This window comes from Sphaeramia orbicularis, chromosome 16, assembly GCF_902148855.1.
Source record: "Sphaeramia orbicularis chromosome 16, fSphaOr1.1, whole genome shotgun sequence".
Taxonomy (NCBI): Eukaryota; Metazoa; Chordata; class Actinopteri; order Kurtiformes; family Apogonidae; genus Sphaeramia; species Sphaeramia orbicularis.
In genome coordinates this window covers 36169413-36184186 of record NC_043972.1, presented here as the reverse complement: position 1 = coordinate 36184186, position 14774 = coordinate 36169413, and the positions used below count along the sequence as shown (strand labels likewise).

The 14774-nt window shown below is 38.8% G+C and overlaps 1 protein-coding gene across 2 annotated transcripts; it reads left to right on the top strand.

The window, feature by feature from the left end:
• The first annotated feature begins 1569 nt into the window (after positions 1-1569).
• On the top strand, positions 1570-14343 carry stx17 (syntaxin 17). Of its 2 annotated transcripts, none has more exons than XM_030158627.1 (7): positions 1570-1655; positions 2742-2941; positions 3056-3121; positions 6752-7081; positions 8138-8188; positions 10932-11018; positions 13179-14343. In XM_030158627.1, the coding sequence occupies exons 2-7, from the start codon at positions 2819-2821 to the stop codon at positions 13431-13433; spliced, it is 912 nt and encodes a 303-aa protein (XP_030014487.1). In that variant the 5' UTR covers positions 1570-1655; positions 2742-2818; the 3' UTR covers positions 13434-14343. The 2 variants fall into 2 exon arrangements, with proteins under 2 accessions (XP_030014487.1, XP_030014486.1); XM_030158626.1 differs by having other exon boundaries at positions 1582-1757.
• Positions 14344-14774: the final 431 nt, after the last annotated feature.

Below are 14774 nucleotides of genomic sequence, written 5' to 3'. Positions count from 1 at the left end.
AATGCAGCTATTTTTCTATCTGTGGGTTCATCACTTATCTGTATTAAATCAGAATTGTAAAATGCTTCCTGTAAGACTGCAGTTAAAACAGCAGCAACTATATTCTGAGAGCAAATTAAATAAATATGCAATGAAATGACAGAAAATACAAATTAGAACTAAATAAGAAGCTTTTCATTATTTATAGTTTGTACTTTTCATTGTTGACTTCTGTCAAATTGCCTTGCTTTATTTTTTTATGTGTGAATCCAGACCTGTGACACTAAAACATAAAGCAGATCAGGGTCTGAATCCACAGAGCAGTCAGGATGGGCTGATCTCGCCTGCCTTAAAACAGTAAGACGCAGCCCCCTGTTGTCTTCCTCTCCTGCTGACAAACTTCCTGGATTAATCTAAAATGAATGACACCTGAGTCCCCTTGTGAACACACAACCTGTCTTTCACATGAACACAATCACAGAAGCAGACACACGAACCCAAACAGATTTGATGATTTGCTACTTAGACTTTCACTGTCAGCTTTCTTCCTCCCCCTCTGTCTGCAACTCTGGGAGTCCCCTGCAAGTGGACAAACACACACACACACACGCACAAATACACGCACACTCTGACACACACATCATGTGTACAGCACCGGGGGAAATCCCCTGTTGCTGGGGACTGTGTGTTTTACTGTGGCCCCTCGCATGGAGCATCCGCTGAGGGAAGAGTGTGTGGGGGGTTGGCCTAAATGTCAAAGGTAAAAGGTGCCAAAGAGGAGAAGTGGAAACATGCAATAGACCCACTCACACAAGTTTATCTCAGAGTAGAGGAGGGGGAAGCCCAAATCTGTCTCTCTCTCTCTCTCTCCCCAAAACAACAAAGATATACTGTAATATCATGACATATGACATTACAATTCTTTCCACATTTTTGATGCTATTTATATAACCTGACAACTATGGAGAGATAAACTGACAGAAATGATGAACAATTTTACAAATAAAAAAACCAAATCTTCGTTATTAAACATAATTAAGGAATAAACACTAATATGGAAATATGTTATCTGTCTTGGCATGGTTGTGTTGAACTGAATTTCACCTGTTTAATCTTTATTTAGGCCAAATTTTGATACATGTGACCACACATACCTCAATACATGTTACCTCAAACAGTTGTCTTAAAACAAATGACACTCAAAGAGGCAGTATTTAGGTTGTGACTCTCACACGTTCCCAACTAAAGAAACAGAAAATTGCCACAAAACTGGAAAATAATAACTGTTTACTGCTCTGTTACGTTTAGTAAAATTATCCTCCTAAACAGATATTCAGATGATATGTTAAAATTAAACAACCAAGAAATGAGCACTAAAAGTTTCAAGGTAAAAATGAACTTTTCCACTGTTAAAGGAACTATTTAAATGGTGAGCAGGGCATTTTTGTTGCAGAAGCGGATAGCCTCCAGCGTCGAAACCAAAATAGTCACTATCCCGGGGGTAAGTGATTTTCGGGAACAGAATAATAAATACTACCTCAGTTCCTACTGTCGCTGGGGGAACGTAATGCTGTGACCGATGGTTCAGGTCGGAAGGAATTCATGGACGCACTGGGAAGAGAGTTGTTTACAAACAACAAACTGTGAGAAACAAATCGAAAAGGCTGCTGCATAATGTAAATATAGAAGTTATGTAGTGATGTTTGTGTATTTCTAAGGCACTATGTACACACCAGGATTTAGCTAACATAAGTAAACCGTCTAGTATTTTACCTCTGGTAAGTGTCTGTTAATGTCTGCTAACTTTGGTTCCGCCTGGTTTTTTGCGTCGTTATCTGTTTCCTGGTTCAGCTAACACCTCAGTTTTAGCAGATGTTAACTACAGATGTTAACACCTAGTAATATGCTAGTCACTCACCAAACTTAGTCACTAGTTTTATTTATAATTTCCTTTTGGGTGCTATAACTGTTACAACTGTTTTTTCCACAACAAAACACGACTGAAACTAAAGAGACGCAAGTCACCGCCTCGTTATATCTTATACTTAAGTTAACTGTTGTGCTTTTGTGTTAAAATGTATAGAATATCTATCAGTAGTCTGGGTTTATCATAGTTTGCCAATATTGACTCTAAAAACGAATGTAAACGGTGCAGCATTAGTCTGTTTTCACTTCAGGTGTTTTTGTGGAAACAGTTCTGCTTGATATTAATTACTGTAAATATATGATTAGAATAAGCTTATGTTTCAAAAAATAAATCACACAGTCATAACAGGGATAGCCTTACAAATAGGTTGTCTGACATGCTTTGTGGATGGTATTTCTGTCAAATAACCACTGAAGCAAGATTTTCAGAGCACATCATCCCTTCAAAACATCTCCTTTTTTTTGTCAATAAATACTTTGAATAGGAATATTTAAAAAAAACAAAAAAACAAAATACCAGTGTTTCTGGTTAAACATCTGAAACTCAATTGTGCAAAATGTAATGAAAACACTGGTTTTTGCTTTAGTTTACAGTTGAAGTTTGCTGTAGTGATGTTGATGTTAAAGTGAATAATTGTCTCAGTTGTCAGTGTAAGTAATGCCTCTGATAATCTTTCTCTTTACTCACTAAGAGAAATTTGGCAAGAAAAATACTGATGATATTTGTGTGAGGGGGATGCCAGTTTTAGATGTGTGGGCAGATTTGCATGTGTCACAGAGTTTATTAATTAGAATTTATGTGTTTGACTAAAATCATACTCTGCTGGTATTTACAGTGTGTGGAGGCAGGGAGATAAAGCTGAACAGGTGCAGTGTCTAAGTTACACAGAGGTGTGGGCAGTCTGCAGGACACATGGCAGAGGAAGGCAACAAGCTGACACTGAGGCGCCTTGAGGCACCCATCCACAAGTTCATTAAAGTGGCTCTGCCCACGGACCTGGAAAGACTGCAGAAACACCACAATAACATACTAAAGGTGACGGTTCAAATCTGGCTACACACTTGATGACGCGTTACACATCCACACTCTTTACTTCCGGTCCGCAGATGGTCACCTGATATTTTTTCTCTTTTCACTATATATTTGCAGTATCAGCAGAGCCAGCAATGGGACCGACTTCATCAGGAACATATCAATGCCAGCAGAACAGTTCAGGTATGTGTAGATAGTTCTATAGCTTCAGTAAGTAAAAAAGTCCATAACAAGTGGTGCCAGGCACAACAAACCCCGCCCCTCGTACTTATTTTGCCCCCTTATAAGTAAATGGGAAGAATTAAAAAAAAAAAAATTCATAAAAAATGTTAAATTTGACCTACCTTTACCAAAATGTAATGACATATATTCTTGGTCACTGGCAATCTATAAACCCAGTTTGGTATGAATTGAACCAACAGTTTGCCGCTAAGTTGTTAACAAACAAACCAAACCAAACCAAAAACAATACTCATTGCCTCACCTTTGGGGGCGGGGTAATAACCTTTCAGTATATTGTAATTTAGGTGGTCGAAGGAGAAACAAGACATCTGCTTTTTCTCTTTGCTGTAGTAAACCAGCTTGAGAAAGGTTTTGGTCAGTCACAGGTCTTTGATCAACACTGACAACTTCCTTAACTATAGTATTTTAGACTGTTTGTTGTGTTTTGTATCAATTTATCAATCTATGCATAGGACTTGTGAAGAGATACAGGATGATATGTTCAGTTTTGGCAGTTTCAGTTCCAGATTTCTGCATACTGTTTTATTAAAAAACAAACATGTTTTTGTTGAGGTGTTTGCTCTGTAATTCTGAGAGTCAGTCTGGTAACTAACGTGCAACAGATAAGACTCAAGGAGCAAATCAGTAGTTTAAATATAACTATAATTTAGTAGCAGTAAAACTCAGTGTTGTCACAGGGGGTTATTAATTCACCAGTGCTAAACCACAATACGTATTGTAAGCATCATTTTCTGCCTCATATTCAAGCCTGAGCCTGCAGATATGTGTTGAGTGAATGTAAGTATTGTTGAATGATAACGTGACTTCCCGCTTCTGAAAATCCCCGAATCTTGTAAACAGGCATAACTTTGCAGCTACATGCCATTTTTAAGTATCAGTACTTTTGGGGAGCATTTAAGAGCTTAGTTCTGGGAGTAACTAAACTTGATATTTCAGCACCAATGCTGGGCAACTTTTAAGCAACAGTTGTTTTAGTGTAAAGTGTTTGTGAGTGTTTCTGTATGAGTAAAGAGTAGAGCTGTTGTCTGTTTTACGTCCTACAAGTGCTGTTGGCTGACGCAGCAAAATGACCTTACCAGAGTAAAAAGTAGAGCTAAATCTAGCTGTGGGAAAAAAAACTTTCCAAATAATTAAAGCTAAACAAATGTTACAATGAAAGTGTCTAGTTTTCATTTTAGATCATTTGGTTTCAGTTTTTATTAAATTCTGTGCACTAGTTTCTGAGCTTTGTTCAGGGTAAATGTGTTGAAGACTGAACTAGCTTTTACACAATATGTGTCCTAAACACAGCTGCTACAGATGAAGGCTTTCCTCATAAGTTAATATCTGAAAAACAAAAAATCTCAATCAATTAATCAATTAGTTGTTGACAAGTCAATTAATCCACAACTATTTAGATAATTTATCACATAAACTATTTGTGAAATTTTCTGAAGAAATATTTTTGATTCTCTTTCCTCTTCTATGACAGTAGACTGACTGTCTTTGTGTTGTGGACCAAGCAAGACTTTTGAGGATGACATTTTTGGTTTTGGAAAATACTTTTCCAGCATTTTATATTTTACAGGCCAAGTCATTTATCAGTTAGTAAAAAAAAAAAAAAACCCAAAACATTATGTAGCCCTAATATAAACTAAACAAAAACTAAAGAGTTCCTCTAATAATATTAAAAAAACACTTATGCACTTGTGAAAAACCCCTCTGATAGTAAAAATGATTAATATTTAAAAACTGTAGAACTCTAAAAGACTACAAAATTGTACAGTATGCTATACAGGTACAAATTGCTTTTTGTAGAGAACAATACAAGTAGTTGAATATGTAAAAACTACAGTCACATTTGGCCCTGAGAGCTAGTTTTAAAAAGTTATAAATATGTGGTTATTATAGCAGCCTCTTCTGACAGAGAACAGGTGTTAATACATTAACAACAAAGACTTGATCATTCATTGGTAACTGAATATATTTTGTTTATAGAAAGTAATTTTTCTTTTAAAAAATCAGGGCAGAAAAAGAGCCAAGCCTCAAACGGACCATCTCTTGTGTGTGTGAGTACTTGTTCACGTAGTGGGTGTGAAGGGCCTCGAGGGATGTTGTTGCCTGGAAGCTACCATGTCTCTGAAGGTGAAATAACTCCAAACAGGCACACACCTATCCTCTCACCATTACCCTACAAACCCCAGGGACACACACAGAGTGCTTTCCCATGTCTTCATAGTGTTAATCCAGAGTAGGGGTTAGTCCACCCTGCTTTAGATATGTGTGCATGTGTGTTTAATATCCATATATAGCCAGATAACAACATATATAGTTTTAACATTTTCAGTCTGCCTGTTTGTCTTTGTTGCTTTTGTCTTTCTGTCCTTTGTTCCGACTTTCAAAAGGACAGACTGCAGTCTCTTCCTATACTTGATGATTAACACGTACTCCCACTAGCCTAGCGCCAAACCAACCCCCATGAGAAAGGCACAGGCAGACAGTACCCCCACCTTTAACACAGCAGCAGCAGCCACAGTCCAACCGGGGAGCGGAGTCAATACTGTTTTATCATGAATACCGCCCAGATCAAGGACGTGGTTGGCCTGTCCGTGTGTTTGACTACATACATGGTCATGGTTAATTTGCAGGCTGACAGGTGTTTGACCTGACTGTCTCTGGGTTAATCAGTGTGTTTTTTAGTTTTATGCACATGTGCGTGAGGACAAGCCTATGCATGAATGTTTATTCATGTTGTGTAATTAGCAGAATGTGTTATCGGCAGCGTGCTGACCCCCTGAGCCCGGGTCGTGCTGTGGCCTGGAGGGCTGATGGCTGGGATGTAATCCTCCTGTCACCCTCAGGGCACGGCAGGATGAGGGGTTTTGTGTTCCCCAGCATCATATCTGAACCTGTTAACCACCCCCTCCCCTCCCCTCTCACACAAACACAGCGCACGCACACACACACACACACACACACACACTTCTCTGTAGAATTACTACAATTTTGTCTGGGGCTGAGCCTGTCAGCATGGGACTTTTCATTACAACTGAGACAAAAGGCAAAATGAGCAATAATTAGTATTTTTCGAAGGAATTAATGGAATTGAAGGTAGTGTTGCTCATGACAGCTTTAGTTAAGACTTTTATATTAATCCCTATTCTGTAGGTGCCTTAAAAATCCAAGACTCCCTGAAGAGGGTTTAAAATGTATCACGGTTTAATATGACCATACATTAGACTCATTTGTGTTGTTGAAAGCGAGTATCTTGGATTTTCTTGGATTTTTATGTCTATATGCATCCTATCTAAAGAGCACCTCAAGAAAACCTGTTTTGTAACCAGGAAATTCTGCACAAGTGTTTCATTATGTATGTAGATAGAATTTACAGTTATTAATTGATATGTCACCAGACAACCGGATGTTGTAGATTGTCACCATAATGAATGTTATGTGCCTCATTTTGTCTTACATGGTTTTTCACTCTGTTAGTGTCTGTTGATCAAGTGTCAGAGTTTTCATTATTTGTTTATTTCCCTGCATTCATGATAGTAACTTCATTGACAAAGCTGCCATTTTCTCTCTGAGCAGCAATTGAGGGCTAACATAAGAGAGATGGAGAAGCTGTGCACTCGGGTCCGTGCCGAAGACGCCACCGCTCTGGAGAAGCTCGTCAAGCCAGTTAGAGACAGAGCATCCGCTGCCGCACAAGACTTCCTACTTTTGCACTCTCACCCTGTTCGTCAGCCCACACCAGCACCTGCCTCTCAGCCTCCGTCGTCCAATTGTGTGCCCAGTAGTTGTCATGATGATAATGATGATGTGGATGAGGAGCCAAAGTCTGGCAGGCAAATCCAGCTCCACCTTCCAGAAATCCCTGCTGACCAGAGTGCAGCTGAGTCCTGGGACAACCTGGAAGAGGTACACATGTCTAGATCCTGGCATTTCAGAAATCAGTGTTTAATTGTTTCATATGATGTAGAGATGCACAATATATTGTCATCATGATGTGCACATGCACTATAGTCACATTTAGGGGATGTGCAAGTCATGTTAGGTAAATTAAGTCAAACACAACCCAAAAAAGATGAGGAACCAGAGAAAAATATGCTGATGTTGACCATAAACAGGTCCATCACTAATGCCGCCTTCATGGTTGGGTCAAGCAGTACATGAATCAAATTAATTTCCATCCAAAATTGCTTCACTAGAGTAGTCACAATGCTCACCTCCTTTGGATTTGGTGCATTGACATCAAATGTAGTATTAAAAAATTCATTCACCAAGTTTCCAAAGTAAAAAGTAATGTTTCAGCTTTTAGGGAATTTATTTTTATTTTCTTTGCAGATGCACCTTCCTATAATATCACCCCATCATTCTAGAATGAATTAGTCTTTTCAAATACAGTAGTCTTTCATGTCCTGTGCAGGAAATTCCTGTGTTTTTTCCTACTTCAATATGTATTGCCTTTTTTCCTATTTCTGTGCAGACCTGTTATGTTGACAGTTATACTTTGTTTTCTATGTTAAAGTATGATGTCAAACCTGTTTCCTATTTCATGAATTGTGAACTTGAAATAGGGCTCAGAGTCATAAACAAAGGAAATTAATTAGTCGTTTCATCCCAGCACTTTCAGAATTATTAAACCTACACCTCAGCATACGCCTCCAATATGCTGACTAGAAACATTAACTTTAATATACGTAAGTAAAAGTGCTATTTGTATTTTTTTCCTACTGTATCTGTATTAGTTTATGTTCCAGTTTTGGCTGATATTAAATGTTGCTCTGGTTGTGTGAATAATTTGGTTCTTACATGTTCATACAGAAACACCTATTTCACCATGTCCTACTTTAATAATGTACCACATTTGTCATTAGTTTGTCATTAGCTTGTCAATCCCTGACACTGACACTATGGATGCATTGTAGCTGTAGATTTGTGTGATAAGCATTTTTGGTAACTGTTTCCTCTCAGGATCTGAAGGAGCTGAGTGGTTTGGTAACGGACTTCTCTCTGCTTGTCCATGTAAGTATGAACAATAAACTCCTGTATGTGCTTCCTGGCTGCTGCGCTCACATTTTGATGCTGTATGCATTTCTCTGTCTACATGTGAGCACAGCTACGTCTCTGAACGAAAACAATGTGAAAGAGACAGTTGCCTATAGTGTTTCCAGGAAGTGGTGTGTATTTGACCATGTGTGTTTGTGTTGCCTAGTAAGGCTCCTCTGTGTAGGCAGATCGGTTCGAGACTACTGTGGGGCCCCAGAGGCCCTTCACAGAGGCAAGAGGAGAGATTGACGAGTAGACAAGGGAAAGAGAGAGGATTTGGGAGACAGGAGCCGGCTGTCCATAGGGGAAGAGCTGGGGAACATGGGATACATCGAAGCAGGTGGAGAACAGACGGCTCAGATTATCACTCTATCCTCAGGGATGGAGGGAGGGAAGTGGGAACACTGGGTAAAAGGGAGATTAACAGTGAAAGAGAGACTCAAGATGTTGTTAGGGTAGAAAAAAACATACAGGGGCAAGAGGGGAGAGGGGAGGTGGGTGGAGAAAGAGCATAGACATGTTGTTGTGGTGTCTCTCGGGTGAAAGACGTCGTTAGGGGAGTAATATTCCAGTGCTCAGCCACAGTGGAAATACTGAGTGAGTGTGTGGTTGTGACTGCGTCTGTACATGTGTCATGTTAGTGGATGTTCTAGTGTCTTGTCGTCTCTGCTTCTTATCTCTGTGTTTCTTCAAGGCATGTACAATCATGTATGCCTATAGTGTGTCAATGTTTTCACACAGCAGACAGAAATGCAGTATGTTAATCCACATTTAATTTATTCACCATTTCTTCAAGTATTTATTTATACCGATAAATGTCAACATGAGATAAGAAAACAAATAAAATGACAAAAAGCAAGAAATATTGTCATGCAAGCAAAAAGCAAGTATCTTTTTTTTCTTCATAAATGACTAAAACTGGCAGGGATACAATTGTTTTCGATGGATTAACCAGTTTGTTGACTGCATGATGGCATTGTAGATCGGTAGTAACTTTTACAAGCTCTGGGAAATGGATAGTATTCCAAGACAAAGACCTCTAAGATTAAATTAAGAAATTTCCAAAAATAAAAGGTGAATCATTTCTAGGAATAAAGTTGTAAATTTATGAGAGGAGAAACACATTTACAAGAAATTACCTCACAAACCCCAGTCTCCTGAATGCCACTCTTGTGTAGAACTCATTGACCTATGATTTCTCCTTTTGATGATCATTTTATTGCTTATTCCTCCCTCACCTGACTCCTGGTTTTTCATAGTTTCTCCTCATGAATTTGTAACTTTGATCTCATAGATTTTTTATTAATAATCACTGTGAATATCTAACTCTATTTAACAAAAAATTTGATTTTTTTCCATATTCCATACTTTTCCCCAGGTTACACTTTTTCTTAACCTAAATTGGTCCTAATATGCAATTTCAGTATCAGTCTTAGTCTCTACATAAATAAAATATAATTTATTTATTTTTCCTTATTTGCTTTGAGGCATCCTGTTGAAAACAATCATAAGGTTAACATTCAATAATTAACAAATGTGTTACCCCAAAAACATATACATGACTGCATTATAGGAAATATATTTGGGGTTGTGAGATGATATTTGTTCAAAACCATGTGACAGGATGTATTTCTGATCTAAGGCATCGATCTGACATACAAGGTGCTAAATCACCTCTTAGAACAGAATTGGATGTTTCATAAATCATTGTGTAGGTTTTACATGTAGTGGGGTGGTAATAGTTAACCCATAAAACCCAAACATCCACCGGCAACCAAAAGCATCTACTGATCTAAAATATTTAATAACTATAATTGAACCACTAATCCTATCAATACATGTAAATAATTGGTGTAAAATACAGTTTGACATCTTTTCGTGGTCATCAGTTATGACCCATTTGGACATTCAGAGGCTCTGTAGTGAATGTGGAAACACCGTCATCATCTACAAAATTGATTGACCAGTAAAACCCATGGAGTTTGATCAATGACAGTGAATGGAGACACTTATTTTATGTTCAGTTATTGATATCTATACAGAAAAAAAATCACTTTTCATACCCTCATCATTTTTCTCTGTGTTGATATTATAACGTTTGAATTTACTCTGAGTTTTCATGAACATCTAAATTAAATATAGGGAATTAAATATAGGAAAACACATGATTTACAGTGAAAAATGCAAAATGCAGAGGATATTATTTTAATCAATGGTGATAAATTATTGGGAATTCATTTGGGAACTGCCAAAAAAGTAGCACTGGGTCTTTATGGGTTAAAATGGACAAAGGACATAAATGTAAGATGGAACAGACAGACCTGAGGAAAGGTGAAGAAGAAGAAGTAGAAGAAGAAGAAGAGGAGTGCTCTGGTTGTTGTTTGGTCACTGTGTCCATCCAGCCCTCACATGGAGAGAGACAGCTGCCACTCTGAATATTTCATGAGATCTACACAATACCACAAACACACACACACACACACACACACACAAAATCTGACCCCACCCCAACGTAATCTCTCTTGAATATACCTTTAGCTTCCACACACACTCACACACAGCCTCCTTATGTTAACTCGAAGCATGGAGTAGAATTTGGGCAGGTGACAAAAAAAATACTACAGCTGTTTGGTCTTTCACACTTCTGTATCTGGTGTTTATGTGCTCACTCAGATGTGTGTGTTTGTGTGTCTGTGTTTGTGTGACCATTGTGCATCAGTCCCAGCAGGAGAAGATTGACAGCATAGAGGACAACGTCAACACAGCCGCTGCCAATGTGGAGGAGGGGACCAAGAGCCTGGGGAAGGTGTGTCCATTTGTGTGTGTGTGTGTGTGTGTGTGTGTGTGTATCCTGACGATCTGATGCCTGAGTGTGTGTAGTGTTTGGGAGATGGGGAGATCGATGGCACTTTGCCTCCCAGCCATTCTACAGCGTTTGTCCCTATTGATCCGCTCGAATACGGAGGAAAGCTGCAATTAAGGAAATAGAGAGAGGAGTGGGCTAGAGAGGAGTGGAGGGGAGGAAGAGTGATAGAGAGGTAGGATGAGGGTGTGACAAGACAACGCTCTGTATGTGTGTGTAGCATTAAAGAGAGGGCCGAATGACTGTTTAATAGTTTTTCAGGAGCAGCGATCAGGCGCCTATTGTCGATTCAATACACACTTTCACTGTTCTGAACATGTACGAATGCACTGAGTGTGAACTCAGATGGACTACTCACTGCCCTTCACACATATTACACACTTGTGCTGAACTTTTTGTCTGTAATACCAGAATGAATCAACTGCTCTTCTCTTTTTCGGAGTGTAGACCAACAAGTAATGGTAACTTGTTCTGCCTTATTCCAAAAAAAAAAAAAAAAGAAGAAGCATAATCTGCTTTTATTTTGGCCACTTTGGGATAATAATGGAGATGTGAATAAATTTGACTTTAATTGCAGACATGATGAGGGAAATCTGTAACTCTGCACTTTCCTCTGCATCTCTCAATCACAATAATAACAAATGTACCACTTTCACAATAAAAGCACTAAATTTATTCAGTTTGTGGCCCTGTCACAGTCATTTACACTGTTGCTCATAAAGTTGGAGTAATTTTGTTTTCAGACACATTTCTTTTTTATTCTTATTTATATGCATCAGTAATCAGCTTTGACCTGGTGTAATAATTACATACTGAGTCCCAGTTACACTTTATCAAGAATAAATCACACTGTCAAAATCATTTCATGAGAAGATGTAAGAATATTTTATTCCAACGTTATGGGTAACGGTGTAAATTTGATATGACCCGGTAAAACAACTTACAGTGTTATTCATATCTTGTTTTTGTGATTAATAGTCATGTTGTTTCACGCCCAAGTAGAACTTAATGGGGTTATTACACAACTGAAAGCAACCCAAGTTGATACACACTTGTAGTGAATAGAAATGTCTCTAAATTTGCACAATGGTTTGTATAAGTACACAAGTCAAGAAAATATATAATAGGCCTAGTGGATTTTATAGGTTTTCTTGCAGAAATTCTATACTCTGTATTGAGGGTTTAAAGTCAGGTTTAAAGTTATACCTGACTTTAAAGGGTCAATTCACCCAAATTTCGTAATTCTCATCTTACCCCCTCCTCCCAGCCTCCGCTACCTCTTTAGCCCTAACATTTATAAAGTAAACACCGAATCACATCAAATAATAAAATAACATTTTAATTAGTAATAAGTTAAATCTGCCAACACAGAAACAAATCGACAAAGGCTGACCTCTCTGTAAGGTTGCCAGCATATATAACAGACCGCATGTTGGAGTGTGTGTTGGGGTCTGGGGAGATAAAATAGATGAGAAGGATGTCAGATGTTTTAATGTGTTTGAAAGCTTGTAATCTGTCATCAGGTCAAACAGTATTACACACACACACACACACACAGAAAAACAGTTGACACAACACACACGCACACACATTTCCTCCATGTTCCACAGCCTGCACCCAGAGCCCTTTTAACTCCGCTCAGATGAAATTAAAATTCCCTCTACTGCCACAGGGGTGGGGACAAGGAATGGTAGCTTTTGAACTGCATTAATTTAACGGTGAAGTGTTAATCAAGTGTGTGTCCCTGTGTGTGAACTGTACATATGGGTGTGTGTGTGTTTGGGAATGGTCAGAGAATCAGTCATTAATTGCCATCAGCAAAGAGCACCTTCCACTTTGATGATAACAGCTGTAATAACACACAGGCCACATCTCTCTGATTTCCCCTAAATGAAGATAATGAAAAGGCTTTGATGCAGCTATGGAAGTGTCAGTTTACATTTACACATGCTGGCTTATTTGTGTCTTTTTTTCTTCCTCCTTCTGTGGGCTGATGTGTGATCATGAAAGGATAGACACATCCAAACTGTATCACAACCACAAAGTACCAACATCCGAGTGTGTGAAATTAAACTAGAATATTTCTCTCCTTTCTGTATCTAGGCGGTGGGCTACAAGTTGGCGGTGTTGCCAATTGCGGGGGCCCTGATCGGTGGAGTATTAGGAGGTCCACTGGGTCTGCTGGCTGGCTTCAAAGCTGCAGGGGTGGCTGCAGCAGTGGGAGGGGGGGCCTTAGGGTTTGCAGGGGGCAACCTGGTCCAGAAACATCGCAAAACCCAAGTGGAGCTACAGATGAAACAACTGACAGCACCGCCGCCAGAACCACCATCTGAACAAGACCTAAGCAAGGACAAATGACCCAAACAGAGACAGTTCACTAACAAGATGGTCCATTTGAGGAAGAACTTCCTGTTTTGGTTTGATGAGGGTTTCTTTACCGTTCCGCTCCTTTAGAAAACGAGCGGCAGATCCTGTCCTATTCATACCAATAGAGGAAATGAATGTGATCGAAGATTAAGACTGATCCAGTGCCAACATTTGGCCCATTTTACCAAGCGCCACATCTTTTATTCATTGTGGCATGAGTAGAAAATTTACTTAGTTCGAGGCTTGTGTCTGTGGCAGCAACACGCTCTCACAGGATCTGGTTAATCTCATCTGAAAGAGGTAAAAAGTGTGAAAATAAAAAAGAATGATCAGTTATTTAAATTAAATGGTTACCATTAAAAAAAAACATCTGAGTCTTGTGACCGTGGCCAATTAGTAGACAGGAACCGCTTCTTACCTTTGTCATGCCATACAAGTGCACCGTCTTTGTTACATATGATCTTTGACCTGACATCTTTAGTTACACCATATGACCTTTGACCCTGGCTAGTGGCTAATCACTAAGTTGACTGACCAATCACATGCTGTGACTGAGACACAGCCCGAACTAGACCTGACCTCTGAAACTGGACAGTGGAGGAGGCAGCTGTCACGCGTTGCTGTCTGTTACCAAGCATCACTGTAAAATTATGTAACAACAGCCTTATTTAAATGTTGAATGCTGTAACGTTGGGGTGTGAATGATGTTTCTGTGAGCAAAGTAATTTTATGCACGCAAGCATTTTTTAAAAATTTCTGCGTACAACAAAGCAGTTATTATTAACACTACAGATCTTACTGTGTGATTTGGTCAGCCTGCTATGGCTGTGAGCACTTCTTCTAAGCAAAAAGAAACATTTATAACCAAATAAAGTGAAGACGCAAGCATGCTGTAAAAAGTTACCATCAACATATTTTATGTTCCTTGAACTAACTTGACTTTTAGTTTTAAATAAGTTGTATTGATCCTGCCTCATTGTCGCTTTGTTTTGGATAAATAAAGTCCTACTGTGAGAAGCTGTAGCACAAAAAGTAAAACCAGGAAAAATGTATGCAGAGAAACTTATTTGCCTGAAGATACTGTGGTATGTATTTAATACTGTATATTTAAGTGGTAGTGCTTTAATGTTTATTTAAATGAGCACAGACTGCACCAAAGTGCCACTGTAATGATGACTTCAGGGACTGAAGTGCTAAAACCTGCCATGAACTGATTACACTGCTAGCTGGTGTTCTGCCAATAAAGTGTTTCTTTCTAATGTTTAGGTCATTCATTGCAAAGTGTGAAGGGTAAATAACTGTATCGGACGACAACATATTGTAAAAATGGTA